The 21,060-nt window shown below is 23.7% G+C and overlaps 2 protein-coding genes across 4 annotated transcripts; one reads left to right on the top strand and one right to left on the bottom strand.

The window, feature by feature from the left end:
• Positions 1 to 496: 496 nt before the first annotated feature.
• LOC122504198 (2-(3-amino-3-carboxypropyl)histidine synthase subunit 2) lies at positions 497 to 18,014 on the top strand. The gene is made up of 5 exons (XM_043615139.1): positions 497 to 797; positions 1,108 to 1,441; positions 1,519 to 1,994; positions 4,256 to 4,704; positions 16,658 to 18,014. Exons 1-5 carry the CDS (start codon positions 642 to 644, stop codon positions 16,662 to 16,664), a joined length of 1,422 nt encoding a protein of 473 aa, XP_043471074.1. The 5' UTR covers positions 497 to 641; the 3' UTR covers positions 16,665 to 18,014.
• Positions 4,721 to 17,248, bottom strand: LOC122504204. 3 transcript variants are annotated; one of them, XM_043615160.1, is made up of 7 exons: positions 17,109 to 17,248; positions 15,404 to 15,442; positions 9,136 to 9,385; positions 8,940 to 9,035; positions 8,770 to 8,862; positions 7,029 to 7,248; positions 4,721 to 5,781 (listed from the first exon to the last, which is right to left on the bottom strand). In XM_043615160.1, exons 1-7 carry the CDS (start codon positions 17,154 to 17,156, stop codon positions 5,535 to 5,537), a joined length of 993 nt encoding a protein of 330 aa, XP_043471095.1. In that variant the 5' UTR covers positions 17,157 to 17,248; the 3' UTR covers positions 4,721 to 5,534. The 3 variants fall into 3 exon arrangements, with proteins under 3 accessions (XP_043471095.1, XP_043471104.1, XP_043471085.1); XM_043615169.1 differs by lacking the exon at positions 17,109 to 17,248 and adding an exon at positions 16,628 to 16,717; XM_043615150.1 differs by lacking the exon at positions 17,109 to 17,248 and adding an exon at positions 16,038 to 16,123.
• Positions 18,015 to 21,060: the final 3,046 nt, after the last annotated feature.

Below are 21,060 nucleotides of genomic sequence, written 5' to 3'. Positions count from 1 at the left end.
ATAAAGGAATTACAGAAATTGGTTTTTTAAACCAGGAGTGTATCAATTGGAGTTTGATCCAGCTTCTACAATTGCAAAAATTTATTATTATTTTTGAAGATCGGTTTGGAAAAAAAATATTGTAAATGAAATACTATGAAATATTTAACATATCACTAAATAAATATTTATTAATTTTTATGATTTTTATATTTAAAATTTTTTTTTATAATCATGTAATAGTGAAAGATTATATACGCTCCTGGTGTCGGACATTTTGTTTTTTGTCGTAATTTCAAATCTTTCAATTTTCAAATCGTTGAAAGAATGTTATAATTGGTTATAATTTGAAAAATGAGAAGTTAAAAACAAATTTTGAAAATTGTAAAAAATCAGTTTACAAATAGAAAAGATAGTTTAAATTTTTGGTAAAAAATGAAAATATTTTTTTTAAATCTTCAGTTGGGTATGTGTGGGTTTTACAACCCCGTGAAGAGTTACAAGATTTTCCATTAACTGATATAACCTCAAAATTCCTCTTTCTCGATTGATCGATGTTTATGGAGAAGCGTCATAATTTGCACATGTGCACATTTGTCACATGGTTTTGAAAAAAAAATTCGAAAGAAACGAATTTCAAAAAATTGTGAGAAAAGTTTAAAATGACAGCTTTAGCTTTCAGTAGCAATGAATCGGCAACATTAGAAAGAACTGTTGATGTTGAGGGTGACATTGAAATAACACCAGATGAACTCGTGCCCGAGAAATATGATTTGCAAAAATGTATTACCTGGATTCAGAAACAAAAACTTGAAAGGGTATGTTTATTGTTTATAAAGATAAATTATAAAATTTATTAATTTCTGCTATTTTTTTTAATATTTTCAATTGTTTAATTTTATTGAAAATGAAATACAATTTTCTGTCGATTATTTAGAATAGAAAAACCATAAAAAATGTGACTTCTCCGCCATTCAAGATAGGCGGTCTTGCACGTACAGATCGTACAGATGTCTATAGGGTAGTAGAAAATACTAGAATTCGAATTACGAGAGAAAGAGAGAATGTAAAGGGTGTCTTAAAAAAAAACAGGAGTAGGAAGGTATTTAATTGTTTGTTTATTTGCAGGTGTGTTTACAGTTACCGGACTGTCTTTTGCAAGATTCGTTTCCAATTGCAACGTATTTAGAAGAAGGTTTAGGGCAAAAGGTGTACATTTTAGGTGACACATCCTACGGTAGTTGCTGCATAGACGAAGTAACCGCACAACACGTTGGTGCCGATGGAATAATACACTTTGGACATGCTTGCTTAAGTCCCACAACACGTTTACCTATTTATCACGTCTTACCAAAACAGGAAATTGACGTGCAAGAATTCTGCAAGGAATTCGATCGATTCTTTGAGGATCGTAACAAGGATTTATTATTTTTCTACGACGTATCCTACGCTCATGCAATTGGTAAATTTTACTTTTTGCAAATGTACAACCTTCTTTCAATTAAAAATTTTGTATCTATAGAATCTCTTTCTTTTCAGAAAAAATTTACGAATCTCTTAAAGGAAAATTCAAAAATTTGCTCCTGACAAAACTGAATTGCATTTCAAATGTAGAATATACTGATCGACAAGATGATGAAAACGATATAATTTTAGGCCGAAGTTTCCATAATGACTGTAAAAATGGAGATTATGAAATGTTTTTCTTAGGACCAAGTAGAAAAACTTTAGCTAACTTGGCAATGACAATTCCAGCGAAAAATTGGTATTATTCCAATGGTGGTGGAATTAAACAATTTGAATTTTTCAATACTCCTTGGTTAAAGCGACGAAGATTTCTCGTTGAAAAACTTAAAGATGCAAAAATTGTCGCAATTGTGGTTGCAACATTAGGAATAAAAAATTACTTAAATATAATTACTTCTCTTAAAAGTACGCTGAGAAAAGTCAACAAGAAAACATATACATTATGCGTTGGAAAAATAAATCCGCCAAAACTTGCAAATTTTCCAGAGGTATTGTATTGTTAGCGTTTATTTTTCAATTAAAAATTTTTTTCTTACAGGGTTGCCTCAAGTCAGGGAAGTCAGAGAATTTAGGGAAGAGTCAGGGATTTTTATTAAAAGTACTGGAAAAAATTAAATTTTAAGAATTCATAAAAAATTCTAAATTTTCGTGTATTTTTTGATTAACTCTTAAACCATGCAATTACCAGGAATTCTAATACAAAACCTTCAATTTTTTCAATTTCTGACAAAAATTCCTTTTTAAATAACTTAAATCTTGAACAACTATCATAAAATAAATAAATTATTTAATGAATCATTTTACTTAAATATTTCAAAATTAATTGGATTTCAAAAGAGTTGTGTTTACAATCTTCATAAGTAGATGAATTTCAAAAGATTTTAATTTAAAATTTTATAAAAATTTAATTTTGAATGAATTTAATCAGAAATTTTAAAGAACTTAAATTTTTGAAAATTAATTTTTTATTAATGAATTTAATTATAAATTTTTAGGAATTTTGATTTTTGAAAAATTTTAATTATTCTTGAATAATTGTTCAAATTTATTGATATATATTTAATTAATTATTAAAAATAATGGATTTATAAAAGAATTTAAGTTAAAAACACTTTTAAAAAGAATTGAATTTTAGAGAAGTTACAAACAATTGAAAAAATTCAATTATTTTCAACAATTTAAACAAATTCTCGTAAAAATTTCAATTATCTTTATAAATAATTAAATTCTTATCTGAAATACAATTATTTTCAAAAATTTTAATAAAATTCTTGTCAAAATTTCAATTATTTTAAAAAATTTTCCTTAATTCAATGATTTTTAATCATTAATACAATTTTCCAAAAGAATTCAATTCTCATAAATAATAAAAATTTTACAGGAATAAAATTATTTTCAAAATAATTTTAAAAAAATTTTACGAAAGGATTCAATTATTTATAAAAAATTTTAATAACATTTTTCGAAAGAATTCAATTATTTAATATTTATTTTCAATAAAACTTTCTAAAAAATCCAATTATTTAAAAAAATTGTGATTTATTTCTTTGTAAATTTCAATTATTTTAAAAATTCTCAATTGAAATTATTTAAAAAATAACTGCAATATTTTCAAGAACTTTGAAGAAATTCTTCAAAAAAATTCAATTATTTATGAAAACTAATAAAGTTTAAAAAAATTTAATTTTCTATCAATAATTTTCATAAAATTTAATAACGAAATTTTTAATTACAATTATAAATAAACAGGATTATTTTAAAAACTAAAAAGAAATTATTCTTCATAAAATTCAATTACTTTTAAACATTTTAATAAAATTCTTGGCAAGAAGTAAATTATTGTTAATAATATTATTTGGAAGAATTCAATTATTTTCATAAATAATAAAATGCTTTGCGAGAATTCATTTATTTTCAAAAATTTTTTGATAAATATTTCACAAGAATTCAATTGTTTTCAAAAATTTTATTCAATTTCTTTTTAAGATTTTAATTATTTTCAAAAATTTCCCCGAATTCAATGATTTTCAATTCATAGATAATAAATAATAAAATTTTTACGGGGATTCAATTATTTTCATAAATAATAAAATTCTTTTTAGGAATTCAATTATTTTGATAAATAATAAAACTTATCGCAAAATTTCAATTATTATTATGTAATACAATTTTCATTGAATTCCTAGAAAAATGTAATTATTTTGTAATTTGTTGATAAAATTCTTTATGAGAATTCAATTTTAAGAAACATTCAATAAATTATTTATTTTTGTATTTAAATAATTGAATTCTCGTAGAATTTGCTAATAAAAATTGATTTAAAAATGAATTTAATTTAAAATTTTAGATAATAATTGAACATTAAAAGCATTATAGCATGGATTTTTAAAAATAATTGAGAAGGTTTCAAATTAAAATCTTCGAAAATATGAATTTTTCATACTTTTAACTAATAACTCTGTAGAATTAATTTTCTTTTAATTCCTATGTAAAAATAATAATGATTAAATATTTATTTAAAAAAGAAGTTATTGATGTTTTTGAATAATTTTACAATTAAAAAAATTCGTAAATAATTGTAATGCAACATTTTTTTTTTGAGTATCTAATAATTTTGAGAGTGAATCATAATATTCTTTAGGGTCATGGAAAAAGTAAAAATTTTATCTGGAAATCAGGAAAAAGTCAGGGAAAAACAAAATTGAATTTTTGTGGCAATCCTGTAAAAGATATGAATTATCAATTTCAGATGGACGCATTGGTTGTGATTGCTTGCCCGGAAAGTGAAATATTCGAATCTAGAGACTTTTTAAAGCCACTGTTGTTACCTTACGAGGTAGATTTAGCTTTCAATAGTTCGCGAGAATTTTCGCAAAACTATTGTATGGACTTTAATCAAATATTACCTGGTGGGATGAATTATGTGAATTTTGAAGCATCAGACGAACCGGATATTTCATTGATATCCGGAGGTATTCGTGGCTCTAATCAAGATGAACCTTCTTCATCAGAAATGAATACAATAGCATGTAAATCTGACGGAACAGTGGCAATAGGTAAAGCTGGTGCCAATTTTCTACAAGCAAGAAGCTGGAAGGGTCTTGAACAAAGATTAGGTCAGGACGAGGTCAAATTGTCGGTACAAGGACGAAGTGGAATTCCCGTAAACTATGAAAACGAGCCCATCAATAAAACAACGTGAGTTTTTTTTTAATTTTTATCTCTTTTTATTCATACACAACTGTGTACGTAAAACATTCATTAAAAAAAACATCAACAAGAATCATTTTATCCTGACTGATAAACATTCACTTAAGAAACTTATAAATTATAAAGAACTTAACGTAGAATCGTATCAACTTCTTACAATATTTTCTACAAAATTATGTCTTTAAAAAATGAGATTTCAATTTGAGAGAGAATCATTTTCTAAAATTTAATGAAAATGTCATCAAAACTGTTGTCCGTCGAAAGTTTTTAATGTTTCACAAAAAAAACTTCAATACTCATCTTAAGTATAATGCCGGAGAGTATTAAATAAATGTTTTCAATTGAAATATCTTAAAAATCTATTGTGACTTTCAAACGTTCCTCACGTTCGTTTGGTTTAAATATTATAAATATTGAAAGTATACAGAAATATAATCGACGAGTGTATGTGTATGGGAAATATAGATATAATGGCACAAAATATAAAAATAAATATAAAAAATTGTTAAACAATGAAGAAAATGATCTTAATAAGTTGGACAGAAATTTTGAATTCAAAATTTTGATGAGGGTGAAACATTTCCAATATGGAAATTATAAATACAATATAAAATGCATCTCAATCAAAAATTCAAAAAATGATGCATTTTTTTAATTTTGATGCATTAATTAGTTTTATATGCATTGATATATAATTTTATGCATAACGGTTAATATGTGATGATAATAACAATAATAATATAAATAATCATACGTCCGGCTATGATTTTTCACTAGGTATTTGAAGAATTCGATATATAATGATATATAAATGGTAATCAATAATCTCCATTCACAACATTAACATTCATTGTGATTTTTTGACTTATCAAAATATTTGGTCCTCTAATATGATCGGAATTACTTTGTGAATCCGTTGTTTCGGAAGTAGAATCATTTGATTCTGAGATCGTTGAGACTGCTGTTGGACAATTTCGTTGAACTAAAACTGCATTCATTGCGTTGTCTCTTGTTTCGGAATTAAATTGAGCGAATGGTCGTGTAGGTACAAGTTCGGCTGTTTGCCTGAAAAGAGAAAAAAATATTAGGTTTCAAATTAGAATATCCGATTTTTTTATGAAGTTGGATTTTTTTCTTAAAACGATTTTTATTTTAAAGAACTTCTAAAATTAATAGAATTTTTTATTTCATATTCTCAAATCTATGAAAGTTTTCCTTCACAGAATTTTTAATGTCCAAACATTTTATCCTGAAAATTATTAATAAAATAATTCTTTATAAAGTACCTACATTATTTTATTAACGAAAGTTTTGTTCTATAAAATTTGGATTTTATGTTTTTTTATTATTTATTTTACTTATTTTTACATTACCTATATATATAAATCTATTATCAACCCGAATTTTATTTTTATAGTTTAATTGCTACCCGAAAAATTTTATTTAATCCAATTTTTGTTTAGTAGAATTTTTATTAATAATTGAATTCGTATTTTTTATGCTTTTCCATTCCGAATTGCAGCGAAACTTAATATTTTTAATTCTCTAATTATTGTTTTCTTGTTTGTCACCATTTTTAATTACTTTAAATTTTGCATTTAAATTTTTTACATTTTAAATTTCGAATTAGTTTTGTTTTACAGTGGATAATTTTACATAGAATATTTACAGAACACAAATATTTTGACACGGATTATGAAATTCAATTTTACTTTACATTAATTTTTAATTTTTATTATTTTTTTTAGTTTTTTAAAATCTTTTCAAATAAAATTTCTGATTAATGGAAAATTGTGAAAATAAAAATTCAGCTAAATAAAAATTATATTGAATAAAAATTTTATTAATAAAAAAAAAAATTCAATAACATAGAAACTCAATTAAGTGAAAAATTTGATAAATGAAAATCCTGTTAATTAAGAATTCAATTAATTAAAAATGTTAAGTAAAATTTGGTAAATGAAAATACCGTTAATTAAGAATTCATTTAAATAAAAACTTTGTTTGGTAAGTATTGTATTAAACGGAAATTCAGTTTAATAAAAATTCCATTTTAAATAAAAATGTAATAAAATGAAAATTGAGTTAAAAGAAAATTTAATTTAGTGAAAATTCAGTTAAATGAAAATTCGGTTAAAATGAAAACTTTTTGATATGAAAATGATGTTAATTATAAAGTTTGCTTTATAGAATTTGTTTATGTATAGAAATTTGACCTAATGAATTTTGAAACACTGAAACTTGTGACTTCTTCAATGAAAACTTTAGAAATTGCCGCAAGTGATATACCTCCAAAAGTTATCTTTACTTACTCAGGAGTCCAGGAACTTGGATTAGTGTCCTCCTCTGGCGGTATTGGTTCTGGAGTTAAAACTTGTTCTGGAATCTCCTGAGGTTCATTATAATTAGGATTCGTCTTAATCCAATCTGGACTGTGAAAAGGCGTAGCAGCCACTAATTTATTTTTATCCATATATTTGTCATTATTGTTCATAATGGCAGTGTAGTGTGGTGATCCTTCTTTATAAGACCCTGAAAAGTGAAAAATAATAAGTTAATAACTCTGAACAAATATTCACTAAATTAGAGAAAAATAGAGTAAAGTGATTAATTATGCGAATTGTATTAATTACAGACCTCGGGTCGACATTAAAGCGCAAGAAAAGTCGAAAAAATCGTTTATTTAATTTAGTGTTGTCACAAAAATTTTATTTTGTATTTCCCTGGCCTTTAATAATTTCTACATTCAATTATTTTAAACTTGAATAATTTTGTTAAATAAATGTTTGAATATTACTCATTTGTTTTTCCATGGGAAATAAAATGTAAAAAATTTCAATTTCAAACCTTTTTACCTTTTGCAATTTAATAATTTCTAAAAGTTTCAACTATAACTCTTCCAAAATTCAATTATTTTTTACAATTTTAAACTAAACTTCATCTCTAAATGAATTATTTTTAAAAGTTTCCTAAAAGTTCTTCGCGAATTCAATTATTTATACACAAAATTTCAATTTCTTACAATAATTGTAACTGTAACTTTCCATGCTTTTTTTTAAGTTATTAAAGAATAATATTTTCAAAAAAAAAATTATAATAAAGAAATTCTTAAAATTAATTTTTTAAAAGTATTTAAAAATTAATTATGGAAGATAATAGTTTTTCAATATACAATTTAAAAATTTTCAAACAATTGAAATTTTGTAACATCTTTTACAAATAATTGAATTTTTGAAAAATATACAAAAAAGTCAACTTTTTGAAGAATTACTTTTTTTAAAAATATTATTTATGTAACTTTTCGAAAATCATGGAATTCAAATTTTTGTATAATTTTAAAAAACAACTAATTATGTAATTTTATGAAAAATTTTAATAAAAAATTTTGAGCACGATTGGTTTTTCCAAAATGTTAAAAATAATTCTAAAAAATTTTAGTGTTATTATTTTTTTGTATGTAATTGAATTTTCTGAAATATGTAATTGAAAATAATCAAATTTAAAAGAATTATAATGAAAAAATTCTAAGAATTACATTTTTAAAAAATATTTTAATACAATTTTTAGAAAGCTAATTTTCATATTTAAATTTACATTTGAAGATTTTTCATTAAAATTTTTGAGAATTCAATTATTTTCAAAATTTACAATTAAAATTTTTCAACAGTTGATTTTCAAAAACTTTAATAAATTACATGTTCAAAATCTTTTTAATATTTATTTCGAAAATTTAAGTAGAAAAATTATTCAAAAATAATTTTTGGAAAATTTGACTATCGTTATTTTTCGCACTATAAAAATCGAAATAAGTTGCATTCTATACTAAAAATGTGGTATTTTGTTGCAATATTTGAAAGAAGAGTCGAAATTTTTGAAAATAAGTCGAAAATGTCGCATTTTTTGAAAATAGTTGAAAAAGTCATAATATCCGAGGCCAGTAATTGAATCGATTAATACTTAAAGTTTAAACTTTAAGTATTAGATGGAATTTATAAAAATCTCTTTTACTGTTGTAAGTTGTTTAATATTAAAATTACGTTTTAAAAATTTTACCTGTTTCAAGTGGTGGAGCACTTGGTCCGAAATTGCACATGTTTGTCCAACTATTTTCTTGCCTCATATGAATATCTAATAATTTTTTACAACCTAAAAGGAAAATTAGAAAATGTTAATTTAATTTCGTTTGTATTTCGTCGGTAGAAATCATCTTCTTTTGTACTTACGTTTTTTCATAAAAGTAAATAACAAAATTGCTCCTACTACAATAATTATCAACGATGAATACAACCAGGTGTAAAGTGCTTTAGTGTTGTCAGGTTCTGAACAGAAAAATAATTTTGATTTTAGAATTTCGTTTCAAATTTTTTGTTTTCAAATAATATTTAATTTTCGAATAAATGTATAATATTTTATTCGTACCATCCTCTTTTTGAGCAACGACAGTTTTTGAGCAAACATCTGCTGGCTCCCCAGTTGACAATATTTCCGCCTCATATCCAGAAATGCAAGGCCCACAATTTGAAGGGTGTCGAGCACTTTCTTTACCTTCCAATCGATTATATCTACTGCATATCGTGTAATTTGTGCAACGATGTGAAACATCGTAGCAATATTGTTTTTCCGGACAATCCCTGTCATCATTGCACCTTGATATTGCATTGGCTGAGGCCTAAAAGTCGTAAATTTACAAATTAGCATTAGCGTTCTAATTACTCCCATCAAATTTAACATAATCACACATTTAACAATTTTTTTTTCTTTTAACAAATTAGACAACAACACGATAAAAAAAATTTGAAGATTTATGAATTTTTGTTCATGACAAACTGAAAATTAATTTCAATTTACGTTTAAAAATTGAATCTCAAATTGAAATTCATAAATCTGATTAGCTAAAAAATTAAGTTAAAAGCAAAGTCGAAAAATGAATATACTGCTCATTGCATAACTTTGTAGAAGCAAATCGAGGAAACACTATAAAAAATAAATTTATCGGAATTAATATGTTATAAATTATCAGATTAATTTTTGCAGACATGTATATTGTTTTGCTTTCAGAGATTTATGAAAATGAAAATATTCCAAAATTACATTATCTAGAGTTGCACTTTAGAAAAGCAATGATAAATTAAATTTTGCGACAAAATATTTATGTATACTATATGGCTCTGCTGAATTTATAAATCTCTAAAACGATCAATCGACTATGAATCAAAAATTTTCTCTGTATAAAAATAGAAAGTTTTCTATACCTACGAGTCTAAAAACTACTGTTTTTCCTTCTGGGATACATTATTAAATTGGCAAATTAGTTTCTTATGAGATTTTTTTAAAAATTTTATTCGCAGAGATGAACTTAGTTAAAAATCAAATAATGTGAATTTAAAAAAAATATATATATATATTAAGTATTTATTTTATTTTCTAAACTTACATTGGCTAGAAATTTTTCAAATTTCTTCTTTTTATTGTAAAATTATTAATTAATGAATGAAAGAATTTCTTTCAAACAATTTTTATTAACTTTTATTAACTAAATTATAATTTGTTTCAAAAAGGACTCTTTTTGGATTTTATTTAAATTTCGCCGAATGGAAATAATTTCTTTTCAATCAATCAGGCTGAAGTTCGGGACGTTTTCAGGGATCGCAGTTAATCTCTTTTTTTGATCTAATTTCCTTTTTTTCTCCTTTTTCCCTTTTTTAACCCCTTAAATTTATAAAATTTCCAGAAACACCAAAAATCATACATTTTCTCCTATTTTAATGTAAATTATTTTATAAAAATAATTCAATTTTTCCTCGAACGCAGTACAATCTATCAAAAATTTTTATTTCCAGAGTATATTTTACTATTTTTGAAGTAAATTTTTCTAGTTTTTATAAAAAAAAACTGTCTTAAAAAATATTTAAAGTTATTCTGGAAATAAAAATTTTTTATAGTAAATTTTACCATTTTTTAAGGAAATTTTATCAAGTTAGAAGTAAATTTTACTAATTTTTTACTGCAATTTACATCGGATGTAGTAAAATTCATGGGATTTTAAAACAAAAAAAAATTAATTATAATCTTTCGAAATGTGAAATTTAAGTTTCTAATTTTTGTTAAATATTTTTAACACAAAATATTTTGTTCATTTGAATGTCAAAAATTTGTGGATTATAAATTGATTAAAATATAAAAATCATTTTGTTTAAAATTTGGATAAATTAAAATTCAAATTAGATGAATTTTTATAAATTAAACTGAAATTAATTAAAAACAATATGAATTAGAGAGTTCAAATTATTAAAAATTTTGACGATTTAAATTCAGAGTCAATTAAGATTTTAATCAATGAAAGTTTTAACCATTTAGAATTTAGATTGAGTGAGATAGAAATTAATTAAAAATGTTTAGAAATTAATTTTGAGTTTGAAGCCAAAATAAAATATATCGTCCCAGTAGTTTTTCGTTGACGTTTTTAAAATACGTTCCGAACTTTTCAGCCTCATTTTCAATCAATGAAATTTTAATTAATTCAAATTGACGAGTAGAAATATTTTTTTTCTTTTCGTAAAATTAAACTGCATTATCGAGTTATTATTAATACATTTTAAAACATTTTTAACAGTTTAAGTATTTTTTAAATTGAAAATCAAAACTTGTCAATAAAAAATAATGCGAAAAATTGCCAAGATAAATTTTTTTATTTTCAATTTAAAATCGTAATTAAAGAATTGCATTTCTTTGTATCTAAGGTAAATTTTTGAAAATTCGAAACGAGTTCTTTTCGAAATTTACGGCAGGATTAAATAATTATTCCTTATTCATTAATTATCATTTACTAAATTTACTTAAATATCTAATTTAACTTATATATTATTTAACCAAGTAATTGATTTTTGTCTGTTTGCGATTGAGTAAATGGAAAAAAAAGAAAACAATATAATTGAAATATGCTCATCTCTGACAAAATGATAGCGAATTGATAAAATTTATTTTTAATACACAAACTAAGAAAAAAGAGAGTTAGTTTGTAATTTGCCATTTTAGAAGTGTTATCCTTACCCTTCTTTTTTCTCGCCAAATCTTCCAAATTGATGATTTAATGACAAACACGAGGAAAAATCAATCGTCTTAGAATAAGCACCTTCAGTGCTCCTTCGCTTAACTATAAACATCATATTGTCTACAAACATTATAATTGTCAAGTTTCGACTTTATCGATATATTATTTTTTTTCTGAATAATTTTACAGTATACCCATCAACGCCGATAAAACACGAGACCTGAAGAATGAACAAAAGAAAGTTTATCCTGATTTCGTGTTAATAATTCAAAAAAAAAATTTCCCGATAAAAATTGTCAATTTTCATTATAGATACATATTTACATTTTTTTGCTAGCAACGCGTGAGGTAAAAAATTGTTCCACAATGTTATGAAATGCCATATTGAACTCGAATTTCGAAACTTCACATTTATTTTCATTCATGATTCATATATGCGGAAAAAAATCCCTCTAAAAAAAGTTTGTCCAAATTTTTTCGATTAATAATTATTTTTTCTTATAATTTACAAATTACATTATAATTTACAAAATTCTGAAAAATAATTAAGAATGTTATTAAATTTAGCTGTAAAATCTATTAATAATAATTATTTATCGCTAAAACTATTGTTTAGTCAATGACAGGTACTAAAAAATAATAATATAATCTTATTTAATGGTAGAAAATTTGAACTTTTGTTAATATATTTTTCAGAATGTTTATTTCTCGTAAAAAAATTTTCGTGTAGACACTTTTTTTGGAGGTTTTTTCTCTTGCAATTTCTGTAAATTCACCAATAAACGGTTTATTTACAGAATGTTCGAGCATAAATTAAATCTCACTTTTCAATTAACCTAAATTAACTTTTTATATGAAACGCGTGCAATGCAAATAGGTTTTTGGGTGTAATTTTTTTAATGAAAAATAAAATATTAAATTAAAATGTTAAATAAATTCTGAAAAGTATATTCCGCCTAATTGCGATAAAATCGTTTCATATACAAGTGTAAACTTAAAAGTACATATTTACAAAAAAAAGAAACTATGCACTGACTCTGTTAATGGATATTAATCACTTTTTTATGATTTAATTAAATTCACACAGCAAATATATTAACAAAATTAAAAAATTAATTTTATTAATAAAAATCGTGTGAAATATTCAAATTGTCAATTTATTTTCGAAACACTCGGTATAGTTTATTAAAGTTTAATTTTTTATATATTTCAATTATTGCTTTATTAATTAATTCTTTATGATTTTGTATTAAAATAATTTATAAATTTAAGTTTTTAAGATTTTTCGTCTTTATAATGATCCACAAGTTTTGAATGTTCAAATGAATGAAGTATTTTTTATTAAAAATATTTCTATAAATGACTGACTGTAATAAGAATTAAAAAATTGTATTTAAAAACTTTATTATTCATTTTGTTTAAAGTGGCGCAAAATTATTGTATTAAAAACTCAATTTGAAGAAGAAATAAATAAATTTCGTTCAATTGAATGTTCAGAACTGTAGGGTCATTTTTAATATGCAGTCGATTTGATCGAAAAATATTTAAATAAATTAGAATTAAACTTTATTTATTATTTTGTTTAATTTATTATTTTAAGTAATCAAATTTATTAATTAAACTTAACAGTGTAGTGCAAAATTAAAACTAATGTCGGTTTAAAATTTTAATTTTCTACTATAAATAAGAAAACGTAAAGAACACATTATGTTGAATTTAACTTGAAAAATATCAAATTAATTTCAAATAAAATTAAATATTAAATTTAATATTTAATTAAATGTACAATAAAATTAATTAATTTTTATTAATTTTAACTCATTATTTTTTAGAAGCCAATTGATTTTAGTTTTATCATGTTAATTATTAAAAAGCATAATGTGCCCATCACTGAAGTTAATCATGCAGTCACGGAGAAAAATTTTAAACAATAATAGTGATACATTTGTAAAGACATATATTCGCGAGATTATTTATGTGATGATCATTTTTCGCGATAAGAGCAAAATTGTATTTTGAATAAAAAATACGACAATAAAAAAGATACGAGATATTTGATGTGAATAAAATATAAAAAAAGAGGATTTAGAATTTTCTCTCCGTGTTTATTTATATAGTAAAAGTGTACAAAGATTAAAAGTCGACAAACGAAAAAGAATTTTTAATTGTAATTCCTAGAATAATAAATAACATGTTCTTTTTGCAAAAAAAGAATTGACAGAATTTTTTTAAAAAACTCTTCGTGAGTGTCGTATTTCAATCTTCACTTGTGCAATGGTTATCATTTATTGAAATATGAATCGCAAAAAATATTTCAACTTTCGGTTAAATAGAATACCACCCAATAAGTTCGATGAATAATCCACATCGACTATAGTTTTAAAATTTTCCTTTAGCGAAATTTAATATTCTTTATTCCGAAAAACTAAACGGGAAAAAATTTTGACACGCGGAAAAAATTTCTTCTACAATGGAAAATTTAATTTGAAAATTTTTAATTTCAATCGTCAAAAATTTTTTGTCAAAATGTGGTTTAAACATCTCTATTAAATCTAAATCTTTGAAGCGACAGTAAAAATATTTATGTTTTTTTTTACTTATTTATAGTGAATCACATAAATACTTTTTTATTTTAATCGCTTTTAATTATTTTCTACTGTAAAGAAAAGCACACTGAAAAGTAAAATTTTTAGGTAAATACAGAATATTTTAGTTTATTTGTAAAATATCAAATAAATAGGAAAAAAATGTTTTAAAAATACTCACATAATATATTTTTTATATGGGATATTCGGTAAAATTTGGGATAATAATTATAAATGTTGACGCATCACTTTTTGATGGACCTTCAAATCAATTCTTGATAAAATGCAAAAACATAATTCGTAGAGGTGGCTTTTATATTCGTTTGAATAATAAAATATTACTGAGAGGAACTTTTCTACTCAACAAAGAAATTAAAAATTTTTTTTGAACAAATAAATTTGTGAAATATAAAAACTAAATTATAAAGTAAAAAATTAAAATGTAAAATATTTATTAAATGTTTCTTTGTTTATTTTTATTCAAAACATAACATTTTTTTGATTGATTTAATTCTTTGATTATTATAAATAAATAAAATAAATAAATAAATAGAATTAAAATACGTAAAATTAAAATATTAAATAAATAAATAAATTCTAAATAAAAAAACTCTAAAAAAAATAAATTAAACGAAAAATTAAATTAAAAATCACAGAATAAAATTTTTAACAAGATTTAAAAATCTTTTAAAAGCATCTAAAAGAGATTTGACGAAAAGACACTTTTCGAAGTTATAACTTTTAATTTTTTTTTATCTTTTTTTATTTTTTGGAAAAATTAGAAATGTCGAAGGAAATTATTTTTATGAACAAATACAAAAAATTAAAATTTTTCCTGAATTATGAAAATCATGTAAAAAATATAAATAGATTATAAAAATAAATTTATGGTTTAAAAATCGTGTCAATCGTCAAAATTGTTTTCAAATCAAAAAAATAAATTATCCACCTCTAGATGTAATGCAAAATTATCAAATATACATATTTTAAAATTACAATAATAAAATTATGTAAATAAACATTGTAAGTAATAAAATTAAATCTAACTTACCAATAAGAATAAAATGATACTAAAATATCCAAAAGGTGCCTGTAAACAAAAAGAAACAATATTTTAGTTAATTTGTTTTCTAAAAAAAAGAAAATAATAAACGGATGAAATAAATAATAAATACAAATCAATTAATTGAAATTTACTTCAATTGAATACAAAACGATATAATTATATTAGAAAAAAAAACAAATTAATCATCAAATAAATTCAATAAGGATTCGAAACTTTCTATTTCATATATTCTGTACTTGACCTTGATGATATTGGAAGACCCACACAATTGATAACAACAAGAAAATTTTGAAAACAGATCTCTCACTATCTCGTTTTATATGACTCACAATTTGAGTTTAAGGTAAAAAAAAATTAAAAGAAAATTTATGATTTAATATAACAAAGAGAACAAAGAAGATTACATATGACAAACAAAAGAAAGACTTCAGAAAATTGCGGGAGAATTAGATTCATTTAGTTATCAAATAATGCAATTTTCTATTTCAGTTTTTAAATATTTTTCGAAATTTCAATTAATTATTAACTATTGTTAACAATTGTTAAGAACTGTTAATAATTAATTGAAATTTTATTGTTAAAAATCCACATTTTTGCGATATGTTTATTCGATACGCACATTTGGTCTCAATATTGCATCATCAACGTCAAGCTTGCAGATGTCTATCATTGCACAAAAGATTCTCACTCTGATTGAAGGAAAAAGACCTTATAAATAACTTTTCACTTGATATCAATCTTTTTTCTTTTATTCTGATTCATCCTACCGTGTAAATGATAAATAAACAATTAGTAATCTGAAATAAAAAAGAAATATTTTGTCTGCGAAAATTATTTTACTTTGCCAAAAAGACAATATTTTTTTAAATAAATTTTATAAATTGGGATAAAAATATGCCGTGTTTGCAAAAATAATTTTTGTACAAATTATTCTTGTAGGAATCATTTTTGTAAAAAATTTTCTTGTAGGAATAATTTTTGTAAAAATTGTTTTTACAGAAATTATTTTTGTAAAAATAATCTAAAAATCATTTTTGTAGAAATTATTCCTGTAGGATTTTGAAAAAGATGTTTTTGTAGAAATTATTTTTGCAAAAAATATTTTTTTCCAAAGAGTCGTATAACTATTTTTAATAATTTTCTATTTGATGCTAATTGCTAATAATTATTATATATTAATAAAATTCACTAGACTTCACTTTCACGTACGGGAGAAATAAAAAAATGTTTCATTTTCAGATACTGAAGAGTTTTTGGAGTAAAATGCAGAACAGAGGGGGTACCAATATAGACGACGAAGACAAGCGCGAAAACACAAAAGTTTTATGCAAGTCTCTACAAGTTGGTGCACGCAAAATCCATCTCAAATTACTCCGAAGAATCGAAATATTTCTCGGAAGTTGATTAAATTGCAAAAATAAAGAATAAATATCACCGTGCCTCAATTATAAATGTCTACGGTCTTTTTTTCGATAATGTATTAGTCAAGTGTGAATTCTGAAGAATCGAAACGATGATGACTAAGCGCAAGAGCATCGCTCTCCAGAGAGCAATGGTACCTCGATTTCATATATTGAAAAGAAAAGTTACATATTTAATATATAGGTACAGAAATCGTTTTCGCGAAAGTTCGATATGACCTTGTGAAAGATTATTGAACCGGTGAATCATTGACAAATTTTCAACTTACCATTTTTTCAGTCTTGATGAAAAAGGCACCGGAGATCACACTTAACATTTATATTATGATAATATTTGAAAGGCACGTAGAATGATAAATATTAAGGGCACCAAAGGGAATAAACAATCACTTTTCTGCGAAACTTAAACATTCGCGATTGAAAAATATTATTTTTTGATGAGAAAGGGTGTTTTTCTCTCTTTCAATCTTGTGTTTTATCCTCAAAGTTCACCTGCAGACTATATTGTTAAAGACGTGGTGACTAATCTCGAGAACCAGCGTGCACTAAACGTGTTCAAACCTGCACAGCGAGAGCAAGTGGAAGTGGGGGATCAAAGGAGTTGGGATTCTGTACGCACAGGTTCATGAAGAATGTAGTGGCTGGTTGTGGGCGAGATTTCTTCTTCTGTGTTAGTGAACTGAGTTACAGGCGCGTAGAAGAAGTTTTAAAAACGAGGGACTTTAAAAAACACCTCCTTTCGAAAGCATAACAAAGGTGAAAAATATTTTCACAATTTTCTTCTTCTTACACGATTTTTTTTCTTCAGACCTAATCCTTACTTGGCCATTATTTAATCTTAAAAATCTCAAAATTGTTTCTTAATTTTTAAAATTTACTCTTTTAAAATATTGTTTTTCCTACATTGTTAATGAATTTTTTGGGGAAGTTTTCTGTTTACTATATTAAATCCATAGATGACCTGATTACTTTTCGATTTTTGTATTATCAAAAATTAGTCTTCCTGAATATTAGGGGGGGAAATGGGTTTTCTCTACGTACTACGGCAATTTAGACTTATTTTTACACTTTTTATTCTCTATTTGTACAAGAGTTTAAGTTTCTATTCGTCGTTGTTTGTAAATATGTAATTGGTAAACAAAGAAACTGAATAAATTTTTACAGGGTTTGTATAATTATCGTGGTTGTTAATATTAGTAATTATAGAAGTTTTAAAAAATTATTTATTTTTGATAATTTCTTGGAGAAAAGGGAGAAAAGTAAATTGTAAATAAATAGTACGTTACTGAACACACGTGCGAACGAATGGTGGGATGTGTGTAGTTCTTCGAGAATCATCGAGAATATTCTGAGCACCAATACGCTTACAAGTGACAGACATGCACGAGGTGAATGTCAAATTTAATATTTCCCGCCGCTGCGCTCCATTATCTTTAAATATATCATAATAAACACGTTGTCATTTATGGAAACTTTTATAATATCGATAACTAAATCAATGCTTGGAATAATTTTGCAATAATTTGCACACATTTTGTTACTGTCAAGAGAAAAATATTGCTAGTATTGTTTTTTGTATTTATTTTTTTAATTCTTATACCTTCTCAGGGTTGCCCTAAGTCAGGAAAATCAGGGAAAAGTCTGGGAAAGTAGAATTGATCAGGGAAATTAGGGATTTTTATCAAAAGTACTGGAAAAGACTAAATTTTTAGAATTCATAAGAAAATTCTAAATTATATCATATTCATATCATAATCTTAAAAATTATGTAATGAATAATTTTATTTGAATATTTCAAAATTAATTTAATTTTAAAAGAGTTGCGTCTACAATTTTCATAAATAGATGAACTTCAAAAGGTTGCAATTTGAAATTTTATAAAATTTCAGTTTTTAATGAATTTAATTAAAAAATCTTAAAATTTTGAAAACTTTTAATAATTTTAATTCTTCGTAAATTAATTAAATTTTGTAATATATATTTAATTAATTACCAAAAATAATGGATTTATAGAAGAATTTCAGTTAAAAACTAAAAAAAATTGATGTAATTCTATACGCAAACATTTAATTATTTTCATAAATAATAAAAATTTCACAATTTGTTGATACAATTCTTTATGAGAATTCAATTGAATTCTTATAATTTTTATATAATTATAAAAAGTAATCAATTTATTTTTATATTTAAATAATTGACTTCTCATAGAATTTTCTAATAAAAATTGATTTAAAAGTGAATGTCAGTTAAAATTTTAGATAATAATTGAATATTAAAACCATCAGTAAATTCTTTAGGGTCTGGGAAAAAGTCAAAATTTGACACAAAAAATTGCTGTGGCAACCCTGTTTCTAAAAAAAAATAGTAGCAAAATGTGTCTTTTTTGGAAAAAATATATTATTACCGTAATTTATTATTATTTTCAAATTTTTAATAAAATTACTAGAAAATAAAAATTACAAGTATGAAATTGCAGATTATATTTTTATATAAAATATACGATGAGGTACACCGATATTCTTAACTATATCACCAAAATATTTTAAATATTCCATAAAATTATTTTTATGGTATTTTTGTGAAGAATCCAATAGCTATCAAATAAAATAGATCAAAAAATATTTTGACTCGTTTTGAATTTTTATTTTTCCTAAAAATTGGTAAATTTTTTTAAAACTGTGTGTCAACAAAAACGTTGGTAATTTCAGTTTCATTCAACAATAGTAAAATAGTATATTGTGCAACACTGCAACAAGTACAGAAAGAAGCTGTTTTCCGACGAGTGCAAAGTTTGCTGTCCCGAGCGAAGCGAGGGCAGAAATTTGCACGAAGTCGGAAAATCTTCTTTCGTACGTGTTGCACACAGTACTTTGTGCAACACCTTTTGGTTTTGATAAAAAAAGCTGTTTGGAAACGCTAGTTGACGCCAACATACGTACTGTTTAGCAGGGTTTGGAACGTATGTTACCGCACGTAATATACGTGGTTTTCTACGCGTATATTACTGTAAAAGACAGGTATTCTACAAATAGAAAACAAATACCTATGTATATCACCAAAAAAACCCAAAGTTTAAGAACTTTGCCGCACTAGTGCAGCAAAGTGAGCACTTTACCGCACTAGTGTAGCAAAGTAAGCTCTTTGCCGCACTAGTGCAGCAAAGTACTGTTTTGCGCCTACTTTACAGGCATGCAAAGTATTACTTTCCTTACAGGTGTTGCACAAATCAAATTTTTTTAATGGACAATTTTTTTGTGGATTCAAAAACATAATTATTTTCTACAAAATTTCGCATGGATTTAAAAATCTACCAATTTTTAGGAAAAATAAAAATACAAAAAGTGTCAAAATATTTTCTTTTCTATTTTATTTTATGACCATTAAATTCCTCACAAAAAAATTATACCATGAAAATAATTTTATGGAATATTTAAAATATTTTCTTGATATACAGTGTTTAAAATAAAAATTAATAAAAAATATAGTTAAAAATGTTTTTTCTTAAAAAATAATAAATATTATAAATTATAAAAATTATATTCAGGGTTGCCACAAGTTGGGAAAATCAGGGAAATCTCAGGAAATTGTATCAGAAGTACTGAAGAAATACAAAACCAATAAATATTTCATTCTTCTTAAATTAATTAAAAATTGATTTCTCAAAAAATTTTAATTTAAAAATTATTAAATAATTAAATTTCACAAAGAGTCGGAATCGAATGCATTCCTATGTTTTTTAGTGTAAAAAATCAGCATTTAAGAGTCAAAATTCAATATACAATAATTTATTTTCAAAAAAATTACAATTATCATTAATTAGTTAATTTAAAAAAAATAAATGTGAGATTTGAAGAAAAAATTGAAGTTTCGAAAAATTTTCTTCAAAATTTTGAAATATTTTAGTTTCATTTTTTAGAGATACCTATAGTTTAATTTTTATAAACAAGGAATTGAAAAATTCTGAAGTAATTAAACTTTTCTAAAATTCTATTCAAATTTCTAAAACATATAGGTAAACACTCTTAAAGTTCTGAACCAACTTTTTGTTTGTAAAAATTTTCTTTTTTCATACCTAATTTTTAATTTTAATTTTTTTTTATTTCAAAGTTTTTTTTATAAAGATCAGGGGAAAAGTTCTAATTCTGTCTGAATATCAAGGAACAGTAAGAAGAAAACAAAATATAATTTTTATGGCAACCTTTTTTATTATTTTTAAAATTA

The sequence above is a fragment of the Leptopilina heterotoma genome, unplaced genomic scaffold, assembly GCF_015476425.1.
Source record: "Leptopilina heterotoma isolate Lh14 unplaced genomic scaffold, ASM1547642v1 Lhet_11, whole genome shotgun sequence".
Classification (NCBI taxonomy): Eukaryota; Metazoa; Arthropoda; class Insecta; order Hymenoptera; family Figitidae; genus Leptopilina; species Leptopilina heterotoma.
The sequence above is the reverse complement of the archived record's forward strand: the minus strand, read 5'-3'. Positions and strand labels throughout refer to the sequence as shown.

Bases quoted from the DNA above. Each gene is read 5' to 3' on its own strand.
- LOC122504198 (XM_043615139.1), top strand. From the start codon at position 642: ATGACAGCTTTAGCTTTCAGTAGCAATGAATCGGCAACATTAGAAAGA. The intron at 798-1,107 runs GTATGTTTATTG...GTTTATTTGCAG, and splicing joins AGAAACAAAAACTTGAAAGG to GTGTGTTTACAGTTACCGGA. The intron at 1,995-4,255 runs GTATTGTATTGT...TATCAATTTCAG, and splicing joins AACTTGCAAATTTTCCAGAG to ATGGACGCATTGGTTGTGAT.
- LOC122504204 (XM_043615150.1), bottom strand. From the start codon at position 16,088: ATGATAGACATCTGCAAGCTTGACGTTGATGATGCAATATTGAGACCA. The intron at 7,249-8,769 runs GTAAAATTTTTA...TTCACTTTTCAG, and splicing joins TGCTCCACCACTTGAAACAG to GGTCTTATAAAGAAGGATCA. The intron at 5,782-7,028 runs GTAAGTAAAGAT...TTCTCTTTTCAG, and splicing joins CCAAGTTCCTGGACTCCTGA to GCAAACAGCCGAACTTGTAC.